Source organism: Podarcis melisellensis, assembly GCF_964234715.1.
Source record: "Podarcis melisellensis genome assembly, chromosome: 5".
Classification (NCBI taxonomy): Eukaryota; Metazoa; Chordata; class Lepidosauria; order Squamata; family Lacertidae; genus Podarcis; species Podarcis melisellensis.
In genome coordinates this window covers 74,095,365-74,121,221 of record NC_138537.1, presented here as the reverse complement: position 1 = coordinate 74,121,221, position 25,857 = coordinate 74,095,365, and the positions used below count along the sequence as shown (strand labels likewise).

At 43.4% G+C, this 25,857-nt stretch overlaps 1 protein-coding gene and 1 long non-coding RNA gene across 3 annotated transcripts in view; both read left to right on the top strand.

Moving 5' to 3' along the window:
- The window catches only part of LOC309371320, a 223,000-nt gene that overhangs the window by 24,583 nt on the left and 172,560 nt on the right, over positions 1-25,857 (top strand). The gene's annotated exons all lie outside the window — the stretch shown is intronic.
- PHYHIPL (phytanoyl-CoA 2-hydroxylase interacting protein like) overlaps positions 1-25,857 on the top strand; it is a 79,643-nt gene that overhangs the window by 44,955 nt on the left and 8,831 nt on the right. For both annotated transcript variants that reach the window (XM_081913766.1, XM_081913765.1), the window contains one exon: positions 19,614-19,810. In XM_081913766.1, the coding sequence (XP_081769892.1) occupies positions 19,646-19,810 (165 nt within the window). In that variant the 5' untranslated portion in view covers positions 19,614-19,645. The remainder of the gene's footprint in view (positions 1-19,613; positions 19,811-25,857) is intronic.

Here is a 25,857-nt window from a genome sequence, read left to right as displayed (position 1 = left end):
CAACTCCCATCAGCCCCAGAGAGCATGGTCAATGGTCAGGAGCTGTGGTCAAGCGATATCTGGAGGTCCACAGCTTCTTCACCCTGACTTAAACAATTTCCAAGCTGCTTCTCAGGATCATCCGTCCTCCCAAAGCTGCTAAAAAACCAAGCAATTCAGTAAAACAACATTGTTAACGAGACAGTTAAAATCTGTGCAACATTTAACTAATTAAATATAAGAAAAAGCAGCAAACAGTATAAGCATCACAGGCAACCTCCTCAGCCACTGCACAGGGCATTAGCTTACAGTGGTACTTCGGGTTACATACGCTTCAGGTTACACACTCCGTTAACCCAGAAATAGTGCTTCAGGTTAAGAACTTTGCTTCAGGATGAGAATAGAAATCGTGCTCCGGCGGTGGGGCGGCGGCAGGAGGCCCCATTAGCTAAAGTGGTGCTTCAGGTTAATAACAGTTTCAGGTTAAGAACGGACCTCCGGAACGAATTAAGTACTTAACCCGAGGTACCACTGTACTGTAATTGAAATCTGATTAGATGAGAAAAATATTTAGGTCTCATATAAAACAAAAGCAGAATGGAATTAAAAGAATCATGAGAACTGTAGTCCTCTGAGTGGACCAGGGCTCCTGGTTGAAAATTATGGGCACAAAAATACGGTTTCCATGGTTTCTTCAAGGAAGCCATGACAGTTAAACTAGTTCAAATCCAGTTTGCTCTGGCTGTGTACATTTGCCCTAGTTTGGAAGCAAGTTTCTTTCGAAGTCAACAAGACTTGCTTCCAAATAAATCGGAGTGAGTTTCCTGCAAGGTTGTCCTTGATATTCTTCAGTCAAGTTTCCTCTTCAGTATATTTCTTTATATGCCACAAGAAAAAGAGAATATGTGAAAGCCAGGATTCTTAAAGGCAGTTCAGGCAAGTTTATGTTTTTGTGAAGCAGAGGAAATATTATATCAAAGGGAAGAACTCAGACCTCTAAATCTTGAGGGACACAAGTCTCCGTGGCAAACTGAGCAGCAATGTGTTATTTATGGAGCAGACTTGCTGCTTTTGAAAAAAGTTGAGAAACATGATTTATGCGGTAAGAGTTTGCCAGGCATGAAGAACTTGGAACCATCTGACAACAAATATGCTGTGTGCATCTTGGAGAATATCTGCAGTGCAGATTTTGAGGTAGTCTTCGTCTTGTACTGCTTACAAAGCATTTGCCTTTCACCTCACCCATTTCTTCCTCTGCTTTTGTGGCCAGTATACTTTTTTTCTTCCTTCCTTTGGGTCCACATGTCCCAGGATGCTTAGTCTCTTGGGTATTTAAAACCTTGATGATTGTAAGAATTTTTTTTATCTTGATCTGTTATATGATACTCATTGAAATGTAAAATACCTATGAATGAATAGATCTACCATGCATCCAGAGTCGGTCTAACACTTTGCAGGTAGGTGTAGCAGTAATAAAGAGGTGGGTTGCCCTGCTGCCAAAGGACAGGTACTATAATTAAAGAGTGTTTGCTGGTGGTACAAGGAAGAGGCTCAGGACTCTCTGTGTTGGCGCCAATGATTGCAGGTTGCAAGTACAAATCCTTTATATCCTTTTGCCACTCTCATTTTTGTCAATTTCCAAAGTTTGATACTTGGCACTTACGGAGCAAGAGCCAGATCTTTAGAGCCAGGTAAATTGATGCAGGAGCTTGAAATGGAAGCTGAAATGCAGGTGGACTTCACATTTGGACTTTTAGCAGCTGAACTGACATGGCTTCATGTGAAGTAATCCTAGTCGGTGAAATTTCTAGGAATTTTGTTAGAGATTCCTCAGGCCCCTCTCGCAGCAGAACTCCAGCTCCCAGGATTCTCTGTGCAGAGGGACTGACTAAGCCAGTCTAAGTATCTGGTTTGCTTCTATCTCTCTATAAAGCAGTGCTTTATAGAGCACTGATTTATACTGCTTTAAACACTTTATATGCTTTAAACACTGACCTGTGAGCGCGCCAGTTGGAGAACAGCCTTTACCAAAGGTGTCAAGGGCTTTGAAGACACTAGAACTCAGGAAGCAAGGGAGAAATGTGCTAAGAGGAAGACACGCTTGGCAAATCCACACCATGATCAACTCCCGCCAGGAAACCAATGTCCCCATTGTGGAAGGACGTGTGGATCCAGAATTGGTCTCCACAGTCACTGTGTTTATGGAAGACAATCTTCCGTGGCTACGAGTGATTGCCAAAGAAGAAGAAGAAGAAAGCTTGTCAAACTCTTTCCCAGGAACCCAGTAATCCCTCATGAGTTTATCAGCAGGCCATTCAAGCGAGCCAATCAGCAATGGCAAACAAGCTTACCAGATACTACTGATCTTTCCTGTAAAGCAGACATGGAGGAGAGAGTGTGTGTGCACGCACACTCTGGTGTGTAGACTCAGTCTCAAGCAAGCAAGGTGTGACATTATTTGCATATTTAACCCTGCTATGCTTGCTTGCTTGCTTGCTTCCCATTGTGAATAAGAGGATTAGAGAAGACAGGGTTCTGATCACAACCATGGCAGCAGGTCCCCATTATCCCACATCGCCATCCTAGTCTCGGTTGTCTCTGCGCCCCACTGGCTATTTACTTATTTATTTTAAAAGCAAGCATTGCCAGGGCTAAAGTAATAAATAGAATCCCATCTATTTTGGCCCTCAGTTCACACAGGCAAGGCTCAGTAGGCCTGGCCAGTGCCCTGACTGTACCATAGAACCTAGAATAACAGCAGTATATAGGCAAGACTTTGCCAAACTTGTGCCCTTCCTATGTTTAGGATGCTGACTGGGGCTGATGGAAGATGTACTTTAAAACATCAGGAAGGAACCAACTTGGTGAAGGCTGGTGAAGGCATTCCTTGGCAGATTCACATGGGTTCCCTAACAAGCAAATAGATGTGGGAATAAGGGTTCTTGTAGGTAGGAAATTTGAAAATCGCTCTTCTGTTTGAGTCCCAAATTAAATCACTTCTGGTTTACAGTTTTTTACTTTTCCGGATAATAGCTACAACTTATTATCATTCTTCTTGAATGGGATATCTTTCTCCCAGTCGGTGTGGCCTGCAGCCCAGCTGTTCTATTCCCTCAACCCCCACAGAGTGCTTCTTTGAAAGTGCTATGAATTTTCATGGCTGGAGAAGCTAATGGGAAGCCAGAGACAATCGGTATTGGCATTTAAAAAACTCTGCAGGTCCATTAGTCACTCATGCCCTTTCAAGCAGAAATCCATCTAGAGAATGACCTTGTCCAACCGTGAGATTCCACTATTATGCAAGAAGAATGATCTATTCTAGCTTGGGGGTGGGGGTGGGGGAGATGTTTTAGCAGTGGTTGCATTTCCAGGCCATCGTATCTGTTGAAAGTTCACCTCATGTGGAGGTGGTGATCAAGGTGGCACTTAAGCAACACTTAATAAGTCCAAAGCCAATCACTGGCCCCCAAAGAGAGCTAAAAGATTTGGGAAGAAACCCCAAGGGAGGTTATCTTTCTCTGGGCTGGGCTATTCAAGACGGGGGAGGGCCTGAATGTTTCCATACATAAAACAAGCAAAAAAATGCTTCCTCCCCCCTCCCCCCCTGCAAATAGCATATTGAGGAAAAGGTTAGCCTAGAACCTTCTCCCTAGTATGGTAGTTTTATGGGGCAGGGAACTTTCTGGATATTTGGTTCCCAACTGTAGCTTGAAATACCACCCACTAACCATTTGCCACTTGGGGTACTGGGATTCCTTTTTTTGTTCTAAGGGTGAGATTTATCCCTCCCATCTTTTCTAAGTTCTCTAGACACAGTAAAACCATGGAAGTGTATTCCCATTCAACGTGGAGAACTGGTAACTGCTTCCCGTTAAAATAATCTAGAAAAGAATCTTGCTGTTGATATGCAATATACATCAGCATACTTACATTTCATTTGTTTGAGCAAATCCTAGATTGATCAGTGAATGCCTATAGCTGCAATGGTATTGTTTCTGAAAAATTTAATATGTTTTGGGGTGCAATCCGTAGGACTTTAAATATTAACACTGTTAGAGCTCTTATATCCATCTTGACCGATATTACGCTGTTTTCCTTCCTTGCTTGCTCCCAAACTGCAATGTCCTCTTATAGGTATTTTCTTATAGGTATTTTCTTGCAGGTACTTGTACCTTGAGAAATAAGGGCGTGCTTGGAAAACCCATTTTGGCAGTCACAATTCTGCACAGGCACTCTGTGAAAACAGCGTGGCATCGGTAGCAGATGTCCTGCTGTTTTTCAAGGAGCTGAAATTCAATGGCCATGTTGACTGGAAAAATAATTTCCACCCCTTAGGCAGAGTAACTGATTTAATAGCACCCCTTTCTGATATAGGCTGACGTATGGTCACATGCATATCCACATAGGTACAGGAATGTGAAGGTCACACTCATGATTCAGAATGTCACATTGCTTGTTGGCGCTCTCCACAGGACATGCCCTCATCATGAGACTTTCAAAATTGGGTTGGTGGAACAGAAGTCCTATGACATTGTCCTCCATCTTTGTTCAGAATCGTAGGACTTTGCATCTCTTAATATGTCTACACATTACAGCTTTAAACCAGTTTGAAACTCATCCTATGCCAGCCAATGATTCGTAGTTTGACAGGCAGATCTCAACACCATTACAGAATGGTAGTTCTGCAAATTCTTTTGAGGAAGTCCTGGCATTTAAACTAGTTTTAAAACGGTTTATATTTATAGTGTGGATGTTCTCTCGTGTGCATTTCACTCCAGTGCTCAATGCTCCCTGTGTGTGTGGAGTAAGCTAAACCTGATGTACTAATTTACTATATGTAGGGAGGTGTGTGTTTATAAGATTCCCCACTTGCAGTTTAAAGTGATGCAGTGACCAATTCTAACATTTCAGCCTGTGATTCTGCATAGTGTGTAAATAAGTTTTTTCTTCTTGAGACTTAAACATGACACTTCTGCTAATTCAACCTAAAATGGCTGTCTCTTGTGGCTGATTCATATTGAATATATTGTACATGGTATAAGGCTCCCCAAGTCACTTTTGGAGGTGCTTGCTATATTTGCTATATTTGCCCACCCTAAAAAACAAAACAAGGCTGAAGAAAATTAAGAAAGCACAAATGACCTTTCAGGCATGTTTTGCTCTTTTAGTTCAATTCTATTTTCTTCCCGGTATTGTTACCTCTGACAAAGCTTTGAATATCTGACAGAAATGTATTGCCTTCTCTTCCCTATGCACTGTGTATTGATGGTAATGAAACAATAAAGAGAATAATAAAGTACGTGGAAAACACTTTGTTTGCTGAGATTTTGCTTCAGCTGCAGTTGTGATGATCACAACTGCTTTAGAATTGATTAGACAATTTAACTTGAAATTTAGCTCTAGCTATGGCAGAAGAGAGAGAAGCCTGTGAACAGGAGCATAAAACATTAATCTTTTGGTGGCCCCTTTGATCTTAGTAGAGCTGGCAGCTTGTGCTTATTTTTTTGACTTTTTAAGGGTATAATCTTGCACTCAAATGTGCGAACAATGTTTGTTCTTTGGCATTTCATAAAATGGCGAAAGGTAAACGGTTTGGCTCGGAGAGAGCAAGGCTTTCTAGAGAGCAGAAAAGCTTCCATACAGTGGCCTAGAGTGGGGGGTGCAGGGGGGCCCGGCCGCACCGGGCGCAACATCTGGGGGTTAGAGTTAGGGGGCGCAAATCCACGGGTTAGGGGGCGCAAATTACTTGCCTTGCCCCGGGTGCTGACAACCCACACTACGCCACTGCTTCCATAAGATTGAGTTGTTCGCTGCATTAGAGCTAGGATGGGGAATCTGTGGACAAAGGACCACATTTAGCCCATGGTCTAATTTAAGGTGGCATTTGGCATCACTGGATGCTGAAGGATTCCCACTTTTCCTCTCCGATCCACCCCTCTGGGAATCTCTTCTGCTTATAGTAGTGTGTTGTACACAAGAGGTGGAGAAGAGATGCTATGACACAGAAAGAGCAATGCAGTCCTGCAATAAATGCTGCACATTCCCCTCCCCCCTTACAACACACACACTTCTGGCTCTGGTTCAGCTAACTGTTAGTTGGACCCCTGACTTGTGGTTCAGAGGCTCTTCAAAGGAAGAAGACTCCCCACTCCTAGCCTTAAGAGTTCACTTCCTCCTGGTGCTGGATTTGGGGCCGACCCCAAAGCACGTTTCTGAGGCTTGAATCCTACTTTGTGCAACACTTCTTAGCCACAGATAATCTGTGTTTTGTGTGGGCGACCTGCAGAAGGGGAAGGGGAAACACTCGTTTCCAAATATACTGAGTTGAGGTGGGTGCATGTCAGAAATCATGGTTCGCTGCAGTTTCCCGACACAGGTCACTGTGTTTCCCCTTCATCCTCCACTGTATTCCCCTGCAAAACACTGGTGTGGTAAATATGGCTGCCGTATAAATCGCAAATCCGCTTTGAGATGGAAAGCTTGAAACGAGATGATCTTAACCATTTCATATTTGTCTGAAATTATGAATGCTTGGAAATTTCCAAATATCTCCTATGGGTCCATAATCTTCACATGTACCAGTTTTAAAGCAAGAACACCACTTGAGTAAGGACTTTCCCACATTATAAATTATTGTTGCAATTAGTCCTTCATTGCTTTCCCCTGTGCCTGGGCTTTCCCCCAATGTTGTCTCTGCAGGCTTTCTGTATTTGGAGTGTGGGTAGCCTTGTTGATGCTATTTTCTCCAAAAGCAAACTTTAATCAAGCAGCTTGTAGTTTTCCTTCATCAGCTTGGCCTATCTCATAGCCTCAGGGTTTCAGAACGGGGTTCACTTGTTTCCTTTTGTCTGGAGGGCTCTGATTCCTGCTTGGTTGGGGACCTGTTTAGTGTGGATGACTACATTCTCTTGATGTGCTAAAAGGAGATGGCTGGCAAGCCCTGCAGCCTCTTGTTACAACCACTGTATCCTCTATGGCAAGTGGCACAGATCCTCGGGCAGACAACCGGATAAGTCTGAGAGCAAAAGAACTTGATTGCTTTGCCTTGGTTGATTAGACCAAGATATATCAGCCTTTTGTTTTCAGCAGTGGTCATTCAGATGCCTCCAGGCATTAGCAAGCAAGACGTACAAATTATGGCCCTTCCCCTCTTAGTTGCACTTGGCACCTGATATTCTGAGGCTCTCCAACACCAGTTAACGTGCTGCCCATTAATGGTTCTGCCTCCTTGCTATTTCCTAGGCTGACTGCTTCCATGATACTGCACAAGAACAAAATTTAACGTCGTGAGAATCTGAACTTTTCTTTTCTGGTCACAGCTGGCAATAGCCAAGCATCAGACTCAAAAAAGAATTGGGGACCCTCAAGTATCACCTTGAAAATAGAAACCCATTGGGGAGTGTTGGGTGGTTTTTTGCTTTTTTTAGGGTTTGGTCTGCTACTCAGGAGGGTCCCAGTTTTCTGACTAGCCAGGAGGGCTTTTCTCTTCCTTGGGCAGCCAGCATAAATGTTGCTGAAACAGAAGGGGTGGTGGTGAATAATCTGCAGGGGGTGACCATTAGCCCCCACCTTTCTGATTTCATCCCTGAAGCTGTTTATTCCCTGCCCTATGGGAACTAATGGCTCTCCTTCTATGTATCCCATATGTTCAGCTTCAAAACTCACGGGAACCAAAATAGCTTCACAAGTATTCAAATGGGGAACCTTTCACCAGATCCATGTTTGGATAGCAAGACTCTGCACAAAAGGTCTAATATTTGTGAAGCATATCAAGTGGTGAAAACCATCAATCGCTTTGGTGGGTTTCATAAGATGCTGGGAGAAAGCCCCTGACAAAGAACCTTGTGAAATGTATTTGACAAATCAATTTGCTGTTGCAGTTTGCAAAGGGACCTTTCTGGAAAACCGAGCAAATTTACGATAGCTAAGAAATTGCATTTTGCAGACTCTGACAAGATTCTGTAAGCATCCATGGTAGGATATTTCATCATTTTAATGAGGCATTAGAGAAAATGCAGTTTTTAACTATGTCATTGATAGTGAATTAATTTGTTTTTAAAGTGCTCTAATGTAATACATTCAAACTTGGGAGATGTCAGAATAAGATCTGCTTTTCTGCACCGTTCGTACTGCATAGAAATTATTCAAAGTTGTTGAGAAATGCAAGGGAATGGGGATTGTTCAGTCTGGTTCGGTCTGGTAAGCTAAAATGCTAAGTGTTGACAGAATGTTATCCATAGTACTACACTGAATTTCTTCTGATGAGAAAAGGTATCTTCATTGGTCCCACCACCAAGGTTTAGATGGTTGTTTTGTGGCATTAAGATTTGGCCACAAACCTCTCATGTCCCAGCTGTTGCTGCTCTTTTATTGCCCACAATTCCCTCTGTAAGCCAGAGGAAGCCTGGGAAGCAAGTGCCTAGGGGCCATTGGGTTGATGGCTCAATCCATCTTTCAGTTCCATAAAAACTGGCACAGCCCCTGATGAAATAGAATCATAGAATCATAGAATCATAGAGTTGGAAGAGACCACAAGGGCCATCGAGTCCAACCCCCTGCCAAGCAGGAAACACCATCAGAGCACTCCTGACATATGGTTGTCAAGCCTTTGCTTAAAGACCTCCAAAGAAGGAGACTCCACCACACTCCTTGGCAGCAAATTCCACTGTCGAACAGCTCCTACTGTCAGGAAGTTCTTCCTAATGTTTAGGTGGAATCTTCTTTCTCGTAGTTTGGATCCATTGCTCTGTGTCCGCTTCTCTGGAGCAGCAGAAAACACCCTTTCTCCCTCCTCTATGTGATATCCTTTTATATATTTGAACATGGCTATCATATCACCCCTTAACCTCCTCTTCTCCAGGCTAAACATGCCCAGCTCCCTTAGCCGTTCCTCATAAGGCATCATTTCCAGGCCTTTGACCATTTTGGTTGCCCTCCTCTGGACACGTTCCAGTTTGTCAGTGTCCTTCTTGAACTGTGGTGCCCAGAACTGGACACAGTACTCCAGGTGAGGTCTGACCAGAGCAGAATACAGTGGCACTATTACTTCCCTTGATCTAGATGCTATACTCCTATTGATGCAGCCCAGAATTGCATTGGCTTTTTTAGCTGCCACGTCACACTGTTGGCTCATGTCAAGTTTGTGGTCAACCAAGACTCCTAGATCCTTTTCACATGTACTGCTCTCAAGCCAGGTGTCACTCATCTTGTATTTGTGCCTCTCTTTTTTTTTTTTTTTTTTTGCCCAAGTGCAATACTTTACATTTCTCCCTGTTAAAATTCATCTTGTTTGTTTTGTAGCAACGCTACAGAGTAAACTGCCTCAACAGTTCTGAAAAGGTTGCCTTGTCCACACAAAAAAGTGTCATTGCAACGCCTTTTGCCACCAGATCACCAGAGGCAACATCGGATATCCAACCAATACAGTGCTTAGCAGGCTTTAAAAAGAGATTAGACAAATTCATGGAGGATGGGCCAATGAACTGCTAACAAATTTGTCATCTATGATAGCAAATCCAAGATCTGAGACAACATACCTCTATTTCTGGGGGCAAACAACAATGAGCATGGCATACTTCTCAGAAGTACCTGATTGGCTACCTGAAGACTGAAAGGGAATTTTTATTTTAGTTTTTCATTTTTTTAAGTGAAAAAGTGAGAGTAGAAGTTCAGCTCTATAACGTGTCCTTTTGAAAAGGTTGTTCTTTCACCCTATTTTGCAATTAAAATAATTTTGCTTGCCTTTGAGTGTTTGTTCTGGAAGAAAGGCAGTAATGAAGAGTGGGAGTGTGCTAGTTCATGTTGTGCTAACATAGCGTTCGACAACTGTGACTCTTTTTTAGTCACTGCTCATATGGATAATAAGTTAATTATACAATTAGCCATTTGTGAATCAGACATGTGCTGGGGACGTTGGTGGGGAGAAAAGAGCAACAATTGTTCACAGCTTTCATCACTATTGTTGGCTCAGACGTACACTTGACACATTAAAAATCTGTAGGCCTGAGGTAAATGTCCTGTTCCCCAACAGGCATCCTTGCGCATGACCAAAGGAGCTATTTATTTTTACTATGTTTAAAATTAGCGCAACATTTAAACAGTTTCTTCTGTAGAGTGTTGGTGGTAATTTTCCCTTAAGCACTTTCCTAGAAATTGGCACTCCTTAGTATAGGAGGAAAAGAACCTCCCATGCCAAACTTCACAGAATTTGGCCTGGAAATTATTATTATTATTATTATTATTATTATTATTATTATTATTACTACTACTACTACTATTACTTGTTTTATTATTATTTATTAAATTTATATACTGCCTTTCATCCAAAGATCACACAGCAGTTTGCATCATGAAAACACAAAGTGAAAACACAAAATACATAACAGAGTGGCAATAAATCAATGCTCATCTCACAAACACATTTAAAAGGCCGTAGGTTGTTTAATTAGCCAAAGGCCTGGGAGAAGAGGAATGTTTTCACCTGGTGCCTAAAAATATGTAATAAAGGCACCAGGAAAGCTTCCCTGGGGAGACCATTCCAGAAACAGAGAGCCATCACAGAAAATGCCCGGTCTTGGGTTGCCATCCTCCAGACCTCTTGTAGAGGAGGCACACAAAGAAGGGTCTCGGATGATGACCACAGGGTTCAGGGCAGTTCATATGGGGAGAGGTGGTCCTTGAGGAATTGTAGTCTTGGGCAAATTGAGCAAACCTGCAGCACACCCCAGGATGTTAAGAAGCGCTACAATCTCTGTGCCAGCCTGCAGCTCTCACCAAGCAAGAAAACAACAGGGAGACTAAATAAGGAAGCTTCTTGGCAATCAGGCAGAGCAGTTGACTTGTGGCTGCCCAGGATGCCTATAAAACCTTTCTGCTTAGGCTTGCCCCCTAAGCAGGTACAACAGAATTTACCCTCAGGTTACCAGCCCACACTGCTGCTGTTAAGGGACGCTGCTGTTAAGGGCTCCCTGATAGAGGTTGCCATCATAATACTTCACATATGTGGCACCTCTACGCCCCATTTTGAAGAGAGCTGCTTTTGACATGATTGCCTATCAAAGTCTGGCCAAAGAGGTTAGTAGGGATTTATAATTGATTGATAGGAGTATGTCCTGGCTGCAAGTGATCTTTCTGGCCCATGGGCATCCCCTCTCACTGTCCTCCACCCCATATTAAGCCACCGCTGGCCAAAAATGCTGAGTTTACAAATCAATATGTAACTGAGGAAATTCACTTGTGCACATTGGTCAACAAACTTTTAGCAGCCTACCTGTCCACATATGCCTATAGTTGTGGGCTGGTAGCCTGAAGGTAAATTCTGTTGAACTAAGGTGCAAAGTGCATCGTAGTACAGTGGTACCTCAGGTCTTACCCCATTCTTAACCTGAAACTGTTCTTAACCTGACGTACCACTTTAGCTAATGGGGCCTCCCACTGCCGCCGCTGCCGCTGCCGCTGCGTGATTTCTGTTCTCATCCTGAAGCAAAGTTCTTAACCAGAGGTACTATTTCTGGGTTAGCGGAGTCTGTAACCTGAAGCGTCTGTAACCTGAGGTACCACTGTATATGCAATTGAAAGGGCTGAGGGAAACTTAAGCGTGAAAATGAAACCCAGAGATGCATGTGTTTGAATGTCCATGTCAAGTGGGTAGTTTTTAGTAAAAGGATATACAAATGTCCCTCAAACCTTTTCTGCATGTAGTTTTGATGGGTTCAGAATTCAACCCTAACATCAGTTTTAGCTCAGCTCAAAAAAGTCAAATTCAGTGTTAAGAAAAAGAATTCAAAATAAAGCAACAAAACTACCATTATACTTGTGCAGGCAATTAAGCAAATATTTTCCTTTAATAGAGGATGATCTCTAATATAATTTTTTATGTTTTTATTGTATGCACACGTATCTTTGTGTGTGTGTGTTTGTGTGTGTGTGTGTGTGTGTCTGTGTCTGTGTGTGTGTGTGTAACTGCTTTTATTTTTATTGCTGGTGGTATACAAATATTTTTTTATAAATAAATACATTATGAGGGTGTCCATTCTTGCAGTCCTCACATTGGGAATGTTATGTGAAATCCTGATAGCCCATCTGCTGATGGTTTTTGGCTGTAATTGGGTACTATATTTTAATCTTTTTGGACCATTGTGTATTTGCTGGATTTTGTTGATATTTCATATTTATCAATATTTTATTTTATTTTTGCTGCACCTCGGTACTGTTTTTAATACACTGGGCCTTGGTGTTCATTATTGATTACATCCATTGATATTTTATTTCATGTACATTAATATTTTATTTTATTGTAAGGCTCCTTGAGGGTATTTTTTACTTTAACTTGGAAAAATAATAAAGAAATAATAAAGAAAGAAAGGTTAGTCCAGAGCTCAAAGAAGAAGAAGAATGTGGCTTAGATTTTCAGCTCCCCGGCTTGAATCACCTTTCTTGTGAATTAAAGGCTTATAAGGTAGTGGCTTTTTACTTCAGGAAAAAAGATGAATAGCAGGGAATATAAAAGGCTCTTGCACATTTCTGAATGGTGTAGAGGGAGTGAAAAGGCAGAAATTACTCTCTCATACAGAGACTCAGAGGTCACCTGAAGAAACACACAATGTGACTTAATGGAGGCAGTTTGAATGTTCGGCAGCAAGTGAACAAGCTATTGTGTGATCAAGTGTTGTACTTGCCTGCCTGAACCAGAAATCGGTATGTCAATGGCAGCTATTAATTACGGGTGCTTAAGGTGTTAAACGGTGTTTCCGTGCGCTGCTCTGGTTCGCCAGAAGTGGCTTAGTCATGCTGGCCACATGACCCGGAAACTGTACGCCGGCTCCCTCGGCCAGTAAAGCGAGATGAGCGCTGCAACCCCAGAGTCGGCCACGACTGGACCTAAGGGTCAGGGGTCCCTTTACCTTTAAGGTGTTTGCTGGCAGGAGCAGGGCACTATGTCTGAATCCACAAGTGAGATCCAGCATAACATCAGCATGAGACATTCTGAGGGCTGGTTTAGTGCAAGTGGTCGTGCAAGAGGTAGCGTACAAGTTTAACTGTTGGAGAGTAGAACAGTAGAAGTTGCACTAGGGTTTCCGGCTACGTGATGAGTCAGTGGTGGTCCCTCCTAACTGCCGTCCGCGGACAGCAAGGAGGTTCAGGCAAGGGAAAGCCAGGATTTATGAGGCAAAAATCCTGGCAATGCTCCCCAGTGGGGTCTAGGGAGTTCACTGCATCTCACTGTGCCACACAAGCCCGTGTCTTCCAACTTGAAAGGCAGAGCGGATGCAACCTAGGAGTGTGTCCCTGCCATGGACTCCATCTCCGGCATGATTTGTGGTTGGTTCCTCCATAATTTGGACAATTGGCATTAATCAAGAGCTGCTCCTGGACCGACACATGTTCAACATCTTTCACAAGCCACCCACTGAAGTACACTACGCTAAAATTAGGTTCCCACAAGTGGGGTGGCTGTTAAACCTCTGGGCTGCCACAGTTGAAATCTGCCAGTGTTTTTATGGGGGGTGTATAATTTCCAGAACTTTAAGAAAGGCAACATAAAACAAATATTCAAGGGTGCCTGTCCTGTAGGGAAGCTGGGTGTGTTAGACCTGGGTGATACATCAATATATCGCCCAGAAGCGGTATGAGGGCAGAGTGGGATGGTGGTTTCACACGATGATATATCACCGATGAAACAGCCACCGCTCCTGAGTCCCTCTGCTAGCGACTTCCTCCGGCGAGTGTTGCTAGCAGAGGGACTCAGGAGCGGTGGCAGTTCCATCAGCGACATATCGCTGAGTGAAACTGCCATCCCACTCTGCCCTCATACTGTGCAGAGGGAGAAAAAAAGCTAAGGTGCCAATACAACTTGTTCCTCCCTCTTTATCTTTAAACTGCTTGGCTAAGGAGTGTGAGGTTGCCACTCCCTTCAGCCAAGCAGTTAAAGGACCCCCCAACCTGGCGCTGGCTCCCACGCAAGCAGGGGGAGCACCGGGGATGATTCTGTGAGCCGCTCAAACAAGCTACATTGTCCCAGCCCACTAGGCGCTGGGGTGAAAGCGCTTCAGCTCCCGCAGTGAGAGCTATGGCAATTTCACTCAGGGCCTCGTAGGCTGAGGCCAACGCAGCTTTTTTCAACATCACGGTATATCGCCACACCCCAATGTTTGGCTGGTGGTATACCACAATGTTGAAAAGCTGATATTTCCCAGCCTGTGTCTCTGTGTGTTGTATTTTATTTTATTTTATTTTATTTTTGGTTCTGCTGGAGTGCACCAGAGCAGAAAGAAAAATAAAGACGTGTGTTTTTTTAAGGCCCACATTTTACCTGAAAATGTTGCTTAGAAGAATAAGAATCTTGTCTTCTAAGGAAGCTGGGTCGTCATATTTTTTCCTCTCCTTGTATGCAAAATACATTATCAACATTCCAAAATTATTCATTCTGGCCAGAAGACAATCATGTTGGAATCTAATGCATAATGAGGTGGAACTGGAAGAATTTGCTCACGTCAACCAAAGTTGTATACCTCTTGATTGCAATATGCAGAGGGACAAACAATGGAGAATGTTTATATCTGCCATGCTCTGTGAGCTTCCAAGGCTGATCTAACCAACACAGTTCTTGCATTCTTAAAATAAAATAAGAGCAATGGGGAGCCATCACTGGCCAGGATCCCTCCCCTTTGTGTTTATGGTAGAGTTGGGAAACCAAATGTTCCTTTGTACAGACAAACATGCTTGGGGGGAGGGGAGGGCAAGGATAGGGTACTTGGGGCCCCAAGTCTCATCAACTCCAGTCAGCAAGGCCTATGTTCAGCGATAGCTGTAACTGAAGTCCAGCAACATCTGGAGAGCCACACCATTGATGATAAGAAGCCAGCCCATTGAGGGGATGAAATGATGAGCAACCAGGAAATTGGACACAATGCAGTGCCTAGAAAGCCTTGCTTTGTCTCCTCCCCACCTTGCTCCTCCTCTCGCTGCTTAGTGTCAATGCCTGACGGAGGCAGTCCATTCCTGGGCATGTCCAGTGACCCAGTGCACGTGTCATTTTAGAGATAAAAGTGACTAGCCCTGTGATCGAGTTTAAAGGTAGAATCACACAACTGATGACTTAGAAGGGACGCTGAGGTCATCTTGACCAACCCCCTGCAATGCAAGAATATGCGGTTGTCCCATAAGGGGATTGAACCTGCAACCTTGGCATTATCAGCACCACACTCTAACCAACTGAGCTATCCTGACTCCTGCTTTCCACATGTTCTCTCATCTCTTTTGAATTTGTGTGGTCCCAGTCTTTGGAAATGTGATGCAGAAGCGAGAGCCTTTTCCGGGGCCTAGGACATGCATCCCACAAACAGAGATGACCGCTGCATTTTACTACCCACCTCACTGCCATGACTGTTGGGTCCAAGTGTTGGGCTTGTTACAGTCGCAGGCATTTTCTGCTGGAGTTGCTGTAAAATGCCGAAACGTGTCCCAGCAACTAAGAGAAGCTCTTTGGTTATTTACAAATAAATGAAGGAAGCCAGCTGCAGTCGTTGAGTCAGACTTTTTCATTCAAAAACTCTGAATCATCCTGTCCGGAGCCGGAACACCTCTTGCTTGGTTTGCATAACATGGTTTGCCATCTCTTTCTGAGGCAATTTTTTTCTCCCTTTTGGAGGGGCGATGCTGTGCAATATGCAGGCATGCAAGGTGGTGTGGCTCCTCCTCACTGCCTCCCCTTGCTTGGTAAGAACCACACCTGTTGACTTCCTGCCTGTAATGCATCTGTTAACAGCATAGCTGTCAAGCGTCCCTTATTTGGCGGGACAGTCCCTTATCCCAGTGCCATGTCCCGCTGCTGTCCCTTATTGATGAGGCTTCGTTTGGCTGCTGGCTGGGCTTTCTGCCTTTGGCTCGGAGGGGCTCAGAAGTTGAACATAACTGTGCCCGGAAAATCCCTTATTTTGACTGCTGATGCCTTATTTTCGAGGCTGCTAGTCCCTTATTTTCAAATTTGTAAGTTGACAGCTATGGTTAACAGCACAAGCTCCTGCATCCACTCAAGGAGAAACTAGGAGACTTGGACATTAAATTGTGGAATGAGAGCCACGGCCATTTGGCTGGTGTCCGGAGTCTGCATTCAGCAGGAGCTTTCCATCAATTGCAAATGTTTTGGCTCGGCTTTCTCCTTGCCCTTTTGCTTTCCTATCTCTTTCTCTGCGCATTCTTGGTTTCCCCGGTGTGGTATCTTTTTCACCCCCCCTTTCCCTCCATTCTCTACCTTTTCCCCTTCTGCAGTGTCATTTTGCACCTCCCCACCATCTCATGCAGTATGAAGCTGATAAACATCACATAGCCCTGCCTGCGTTCGCACTTGCTGGTGGCACCACTGCAGGAAAGAGCTGCTATGCGGGAGAGAAGGCCTAATTTTAGTACAGACACTTCTCCCTTGGCAGTGGGATGTCAGTGGGCACTCGGCTCCTCCCTCTCCTGCGCGAACTGCAGAAATCTGACAGGGTGCTCTTTGGAAATGCAGTGCAACTGTAAATACACCCAGAACGGTGACCGAAGGTGACAGGAGGAGAAGGATTGCTAGGCACACATTTGTTAGAAGCCCAGAATCAGGTTTTTCTTATTAAAAAAGATGGCATGTTGTGTTTGGCACTAAGGAGGGAGGTGGGAGGAAATTGCATTAATAAGAGATGGATAGTGCAGTAATTTGCATACTGATAGGCTGATTGATCCAAGGCACTTTGCTGTCCTAGGGAGCAGAGCCAAAACAAACACCCAAAAACAAACCTGCCACTGAAATTATGTGTGCTGTGGTGCAGCATACAAAAACTTTCCTCGTACAAGAAATAAAAGTGAGGCAAATTCCAAGTGTTGGTGGTGGCTTTAGTTTTTGAGAGAAGGGTGGCGAGTTTCAGAGTCCTCCCATTCTGATTTCACACACACACACACACACACACACTTTTAATTTCTGCTTTTATGCCAGAAAAGCACTTAAAGTGTCTTTCAATCAGAACACCTTGCCTTTTGCTGTTGAAACCCTCTCCCAGGTCGCCAATTGCTGGGCTCCCAACTCCCATCAGCCCAAACACCCAGTGTTTAGACCTGATGGGAGCTGTAGCCCTTCAGTGCCTGAGGGGGCAGGTTCCCCCACCCATGATATAGCAGTTGCCACTCTGCCACCCAGGCTTCATCAACAGCTGCTCAAATCCAAGCCATGGGAACTTCCTGAAGTGGTAGAGCATGTGCTTCACACAGAGGAGTCCCCAGGTCCAGGCCATAGCATTTCCTTGCATGCATTTAATTTGCACAGTTTCAACTTCAAGGTTGAAATCACATTAGTTAAATGTGCAACTGTACTGTACATAGGAGATTAGTAAAGGTAAAGGGACCCCTGACCGTTAGGTCCAGTCGTGGACGACTCTGGGGTTGCGGCGCTCATCTCGCTTTATTGGCCAAGGGAGCCGGTGTACAGCTTTCGGGTCATGTGGCCAGCATGACTAAGCCACTTCTGGCGAACCAGAGCAGCGCACGGAAACGCCATTTACCTTCCCACCAAAGCGGTACTTATTTATCTACTTGCGCTTTGATGTGCTTTCAAACTGCTAGGTTGGCAGGAGCAGGGACCGAGCAACAGGAGCTCATCCTGTCACTGGGATTCGAACCGCCAACCTTCTGATCGGCAAGCCCTAGGCTCTGTGGTTTAACCCACAGTGCCACCTGCGTCACATAAGAGATTAGACACCTTTAAAAGGCAATTAGACGAAGCAGGTTTTGAAGCCAAAAGGCCTTTTCTGTTCTGTTCAAAGGTACACTACCTCTGCACCTGGAGGTTCTACTTGGTAATTAGCTGACAGATAGCATTCATCCTCCAGGTTCATAGGCCGTTTGTCTCTGACTAAGTTGAAGGAGATGAACAAACAACAGAGAAGCACCATTGTCATCAAACCCTCCTTGCGGGCTCCCTGGTGCATTTGGTTACTATTGTGGGAAGCGGGATGCTGAACCAAATGCAAGTCCTTAGTTCTTGTATAGAAGCCAAATACATTGGTACCTCGGGTTAAGTACTTAATTCGTTCTGGAGGTCCATTCTTAACCTGAAACTGTTCTTAACCTGAAGCACCACTTTAGCTAATTGGGCCTCCTGCTACCGCCGCACCACCGGAGCATGATTTTTGTTCTCATTCTGAAGCAAAGTTCTTAACCCGAGGTACTATTTCTGGGTTAGCAGAGTCTGTAACTTGAAGCGTATGTAACCTGAAGCGTATGTAACCCAAGGTACCACTGTAAATAAATCTCCAAAACATATTGTACCATTTGCACAGAGCACGCCACAAGCTCTGACTGGGCTGTACAATAAAAGTGATGTTACTGTTTATTGCTGCTGATTATAAATGCTAGCAAACATTTCCATTCCTGCATTAAGGCCTTCTTAGCACCCATGTCTAAAATGTGCATTGAAGCTTAATTAAAGTGTGTGTGTGTGTGTGTGTGTGTGTGTGTGTGTGTGTGTGTGTGTGTGTAAGTAAGTAAGTAAGTAAAATATTCCAGTGGACTGGAATAGTGGCTGGCATTAGCTATTAAATTAGCAAAGCAATCATTTCTGGAACAGCAACAATTCTCTCTGACATTAATTACTTCATATGTCTCTCAGGATAGTAAAAAGAAAAGAAAAAACTCACATTAGCTCAGCCTGACTTTCCTGTGAACCAGACTGCAGTCTTAACTAATGCTGATGAGCACTGAGTCACATGGATTAATCCCATTTGTGTTTGTGGGCAGGCCCTGCTTATGCGTGTGCTGTTGGACATCCCATCATCCCTGACCCCTTGGCCATGATGGCAACTGGGAGTCCAACAACGTTTGGAGGGCCACAGGGTCCCCAGTCCGGTTATAGGCTCTGCATCTATGCAGCACCTATGCACTATCTCTTGTGTACCATTGCCATGTGGCTGGTACTGGTACAAAAGAGTAAAATGTTGTTCTGTCAGGTAATCACTCAGCTTTTCTCCCCTCCTATATCAGAATAGATTATAGCACAGGCTTCCTCAACCTCGGCCCTCCAGATGTTTTGAGACCACATTTCCCATCATCTCTGACCACTGGTCCTGCTAGCTAGGGAGCATGGGAGTTGTAGGCCAAAAACATCTGGAGGGCTGAGGTTGAGGAGGCCTGCTGTAGCAGTTAAGGCCTCAGGTGGCAACTGCGTCATTTATTTATTTGTCTCCCCAGATCAGGATGCTCAGTTTTTATTGTTTAAAACATATCAACAACAAGTTACAGTTAAAGAAATAAGAAGCATTGTGTCCAGATTTGCCCATGCAACAGAAACCCCTCCTTGCATGGACCCCAGAATCGAGCAATCTCTATTCTTCTACCTCAGAGTATGGCATGTATGGACCAGGTCTTGAGATCCAAAAATCTCCAAATTCTCACCTTCCCATTTCTGCTCTGCCTGTGTGACATGACAGGTTCTGGCTTGGCTCCACCCCCTGGTCTCACCCAGCATTTTGGCATCTTAAAACAGACACATACACACACACCCTAATTCTGCACCATTAATGAAGGAAACAATTCCCTCTCGTTTTCCAGGAAAATTAGAAGGGCCAGTCTCAGTGACAGAGATTCTTTATTCTCTCTTCCCTCCTGCACAGGGAACAAATCGCAAGACAGTGGGATTGCAGAGATGGAGGAGCTTCCTGTTCCACACAACATCAAAATTAGCAACATCACCTGTGATTCCTTCAAGATTTCGTGGGACATGGATTCCAAGTCTAAGGAACGCATCACTCACTACTTCATTGATCTAAATAAGAAAGAGAACAAGAATTCCAACAAATTTAAGCACAAGGTATGTTTTTGTTTTTGTCAAACAGAAAGTACAGCAGCGGAATGTGCTTTGAGTAACTGCGAAGGTCTACATGCTTTTCAGGTCACTGAAATGCTTTTTGATTGTGACACTTGAAAGCGAGGAGGTGGTGATCTTAATCTCTTAAGTGGTGAATTTGCCAAAGAAAAGGCTTCCATTGAGTCCATGTTATAACTCCAGTTGAGTGGGGGTTTTTCAGTCCTAATGGTGAGATCTACCCCCATGAAATTGATGGATAATTTCTGTTCCCATCAGCGAAACATCATTTCCCCCACCCACCATCACTGCCCAGATTTCTTTCTCCTCAAACAAGGTGGAGAATTTTAAGAGGTCATTTGCATACAGCCCTCATTTCAAACATAAACCTGGTTCACACCAACCTTTCTCCTTGTGATTCCAAACATATGAGAGATCATATGGAGAAGAAGTAGGGAAAACAGTATACACATGTGAACCATCTTAAGTCGTGATGTGATCCTTGTGGTGTTTCTTTAAACTCTATTGTTCAAGTATTTTGACCAAGATGTGTGGCCTACTTACTCCAGAAGGCATGGCTGAGGGGGGAAACCTGCAAAATGGCTTCCCCGATGTTATAAAAGCAGCAGCTTAAAAGATACCTCACACCAGTTTTTTTTTTGTGTGTGTGTGTGTACGTATTGAATTGCCACGTACATCAACTTGGTTATTGATTTTTGCCTGGACATCAGTTCTTTTCATCAGTTGTGTCCTTTTCATCAGTTCTACACCACATTATGCTTTGAGGTGGGGCAAAAGGTGTCAATTAAAAAGAAAAGCAGTTTAATACTAGAATGACAATAGTTCACCCTGTGAGTGAACTTTTGAGGAAATGAAAAGGCGTTGCAACAGAAATAATCATTTAGGTCTCGCAGAAGAAATAAAACATTTCTGGGTGAGTAGCACTAGGGGGTGGGGGACAAAAGAAATCAGTGTTTGGTGCTACGGGGCTAATAGGATCAGATCAATGGTTATTATAAAACAATGTAGCTGATCTACCCTAAGGCTACTAAGACTGTGTCCAAACATATGCTGTGAAAATTATTGGCCCTGTTCTAGTAGTTTGGGGTTTGACCACAACGCATGAGCAAACTGGAACCCCACAAACCTCTGGGTCATGGTGAGTTCCTTAAACCAGGTGCCTTATATGTATTGACATCATACCCACACCATGCATTTAAAGCACATCCAGTGCACATTTTGAACCACATGACACACACACACCCCGAAAATGTTGGGAACTGTAGTTTAAGGGTACTGGGAATTGTAGCCCTGTGAGAGGGAAACGACAGGTCCCAGGATTCTTAGTGGGAAGCCATGTCTGTTGGCTGTGCTTTAAATGTATGGTATGGATCTCCTCTTTCCCACCTCTCCATAGGCTTGAGGATAGTTGCGGCGTTTTAAAATCATGAAGACAAATTTAAACACAAAACATGACAGGGTCATGCTGAAGTACCAGTCGTGCAGAAAATATTAACCAGGCACACTGATTCTGCAGCGCAAAATGCCTGCAAAACTCTCTCCAAAAGCCTTCTGAAACTCCTAGTAACTGGCAAGGCTGAAGGCCCTATAGGCACATTCAAGTATGCCTGTTTGGGAAAACGTATCAGCTTATATGCCCATTGCCCCATGGATCAGAAGGATGATTTCAAACACATCAATATTATGGTATCTTTTTGAGGTTTGCCTCCTGCAGAGAAATTTAATCAAATGCAAAAGTGGAAGGAAATGAAAAGGAGAGTTGTAACGCTTCGGGATAAAATGTTGTGCCCTGACAATTAGAAAACCTGGCAGGAATCTGAGGGGCAGGTTAAAAAATAACATTGGGGTGTATTGGAAAACATAGAGGGTGAAGGGCAGTAGCAGAAGAAAGGACCATAGAAGACATTAAGAGGCAAGGAGAACAAGAGAGAGAGATGAATGGAAAGCTAAATACTTCAGCTGACAAACTTATCCCATAGGAAAGTGGAGGTTAAAATAGCAGCAACTATTGGTACCGCTGGCAATTATAACAGATTGAACTGATTTTTTTATTTAAAAAAAAGAATTTGGAAGATCCCTGCCTGGACTAGAAGATAAGGAGCTAGAAGATCCGTAATTAATAGGCTTGATGGGCTTAGCAGAATTTGCATGAAGGAAAAGTTTGGATACAAAGTTATAAAGTCTACAATATATTTTAATATAATATCTATAAGTATGTAGCAGATTATTCAAGTTAAATGTAACCTAACAGATGCAATAGGCAAGCCACCAAGACCTCCATATAACAACTGCTTGTGCTGCCTGCCAGTTGAGGGGTGGGTAGGTACCTGACAAATGAGCTGTGATCAGCTTGGTGTGTCACAAGTAGTGGAAACCTATAAACATCCTTCTAGTGCACTATTTCTGGGTTAGCGGAGTCTGTAACCTGAAGCGTATGTAACTTGAAGCGTATGTAACCCGAGGTACCACTGTACACAAACCAAAACACAGCCATCCTTTGGAAATTTCACATTTCTGAATTTTGCAGTGTGGTTCACCTGTAATGTATACAAAAAAGCATATACTAAAGTATGCATTAAAAGGTACATCATTAGGGGAAGTTGCTTTGCAAAATAATGCATGTTAGGCAAACTCACATGCCAAGAAGTACATATTTAGGAGAAATTTAGAGGCAATTTTTCATGAGGACTTTCTTTCAAAACAAAATTGCAAATGTATAAAAATGGGGGGGGGGGTTGCAGCTCACAAAACTTTGAACACTTCAGAGATTACAAATATTTAATTACCTAATAGATAGTTCATTACCAACTAGGTTCTACTCAAAATAAATTCTGCATAATGACAAAGGGAAAATATAAAAACCAGAAATGTAGAGAGAAGTGTAAGGTGAATAAAAAGAAAATGTTTTGCCAAGAAGATGCCACAAGACCCCGGGGGACAAATACTACCTGTGGAGATGGCAGCCAAGAATGATTAGCATTAGTAGAACCTAAGTTACACAATCAATTGTGAAGCGATTTTTCGAGAGAGAGAAAAGTCAAAGTCACTTACATTGATTTTGCAATAAACAATATGGGGCAGAGTTACAAGGCATTTTGTGAACAGAATGACTTAAGAAGATGGTTTTGTGCAAAGTAATTTCAAAAACAAACCACCGCGTAGAATTCCGGAGAGTTCAGTCCTTGCATAGGATGAACATACGCACAGGATAGTCTTGAATATAGCCAAGGCTTGATGATACCCAGAAGCCTAATCTTTGATCATTATCGTGACTGTTGCCCAGCTACTGTAATCTCCTTGCTCTCTGTCTTAAAAACTGAAATTGCACTCCCTTGCGCACTGTACTCTCCTTTCAAACAGGACCATTTCCCCCACACTTCAGTTGCGTACAAACTGAAGCCCTTTGCTGCATGTCACTGGGTGTTATTTATCTGCCTGGATAAAGAGACATAATAAATTGTTTGTATCGTTTGATATTCAGATAAAAAGAGAGTTCTATCTGTGCGCACTTGCGCTGTATTAGAATTATGGAGTGGAAAACTTTCTGTGTTTAGATGATAAAAATATTTGGATTATTACAGAATGGAAAGGAGAATGCGGTTTCTTTGACTTTGGGTCTCTTGTGAAGATGCAACGGCATTTGAACCTCTTTTTGAAGGCTAAGCATAATTAAGCCGAGAGGGGAACTTGATAGGCATGCTGATATTCTTTCTATATGGGCTGAAGGTGCATCTTGCATAACTGTGTGAAATATGAGAGTGATGCTATTCATCAATAGCACATTCCATCTTTTTCTTCTTTTTTTGCTGAGCATAATAGAGTTCTTGGTGGAGTGAATGGAATCTGGTTTGAATTAAGATGTAATTAGCAAATACCCTCTGGTTTGACGTGTTGCGTGAAGAACTTTCTATGCTCACTCATTCTCCAAAATGCCCAGAAATGGCTGCTGTTAAGTCCAGACAGCACCTTAAGAGACACATTACTTAGTCGATATTGGTACAGTACCCCAACTCATCCTATCCTGGGTCTAGTTCTAGCTTAGCTTTGGTGGTGGATGGCTGTTGGTTCCCCTGCTCTACAAGAGTGTTTCCCAAACATGGGTCTCCAGCTGTTTTTGGACTACAACTAGCTAGCAAGGGATGATGGGAATTGTAGTCCCCAAGTTTGGGAAACACTGTTCTACAATCACCCCAACTTATTTCTGCATGTTTCGCAGTTGTTAAAGCACAGGAGCAGGCCCAGCTGGTGAATTTCTCAGCAGCATTGGTGACTTTCATCTCCCAGCATGCCATAGGTGTGGGCAGGCTCACATGGACCTTTCCCTTGCTTCGGCGTCCGGAGCCACCCTCTACATTTTTCACTTTGGCTATTATGTTGGTTCAGCAACTTGCCTCTCTTGTTTCCATCCAGTAACATGGAACTCTGTAGCTTCTGATTCTCTCTGCCAATCCTGCCCAATGGATAAAAAAACCTTATGTATAGGCTCATTAATGGGTGGTGGCACTATACATAGAGGAGTGATGTATACCTGTCATCAAGCAATGTTGAATTGCTATATTTATTGTGAAAGCTGAGCTTGCGCTGGGGGGGGCGGGCACTGTCAATTCGAGACTGGTCATTTCAGAGCTGTGGGGAAATGGTGTCATTTTTGCTGTGGGACTTAAATAGTTGCTCGTTATTATTTTATTAAATTTATTGGCCGCTTTTTTACCAAAGTAACTCCAGGTGACTTACAAACTATAAACTGTACTAACGTACAGTTACATTAGTACAGTGGTACCTCCGGGTTAAGTACTTAATTCGTTCCGGAGGTCCGTTCTTAACCTGAAACTGTTCTTACCCTGAAGCACCACTTTAGCTAATGGGGCCTTCCGCTGATTTCTGTTCTCATCCTGAAGCAAAGTTCTTAACCCGAGGTACTATTTCTGGGTTAGCGGAGTCTGTAACCTGAAGCGTATGTAACCTGAAGCGTATGTAACCTGAGGTACCACTGTACCAATGAGAAAACAAATGTCCTGAACATGCAAACAAGTGGGAAGGGTGTACCAGTAGTTATTACACGCAGACACAACATACTGAGTGGCATTGCAAGGGCTTCAGGCACTTGACTTGGGGCACAAAAATGGGTCCTTCCTATTGCAAATAATTAACAGATTGTACGTGCCTATTACATGGTAAAACTGCCTCTGAACTGTACTTCAGACCGAGAGTGGGGTAAATCTCATGTTTTGAATATTCTCCTCAATATATAGAGAGATATAGCTTAAAATCACCTCTTTGTATGTAGAAGACTAGCATGTTAGGGAGAAGGCTTGGCTAGAACCTGACTTGCTCACTTTCTATGTGCAGGAATTTCTTTTTGTGAGGGAATCCTCAAGCTTGATCCTCCTGCTGCAGTCTAGGGAGTCTTACTGTTCATGTAGGCTGGAACTTATATTTTTGTTGTTGTGTGTTCCTCCTGAACTATATGGACCCAAGACATCCTAACTCTCCATCTCATATTGCTACCTTTTCCTTGCTAGCAAGTGCAGTTTGCTTTGCAAATCATTCCCTGTGCCCTTTATTTTTATTCCCTTGCTTTTACCTCTTTAGATTTCAGAACTGGTGTGCTTTGTTTTTTCACGGCAAATTCGCAAAGCTTTCTCACTGAAGCTAAAGTGCATAAATGAAAGGTTGGGTCCGTTGGCCAATTCCTTAATTTTGCAGTTAGAGCTTTTAGTGCTTTGGGGTAAGGGATGCCAGGCACATAATGGTCAGAATTAGAGTATTCCAGCCTGTTGTTCCAGAGGAGGAAAGCCATGTTAACCCAGATTCTGTTCTATGAGAAGGGTAATAGGGTTGATTTTCTCCTCTCTCTCTCTCTTTTTCCTCTCTCTTTTACAGGTGCATGTGTTCAAAATGCAAATTAAACTTTGTGAACTATGCACACTGCTTTAGCATAATAGCAGATAATGCTGCTCTGCCTTAATGTAATTCCAGTTTCATCAGAAAGCAATTGCTGTATTAGAAGGATTCCTAGCCAAATACTTTGC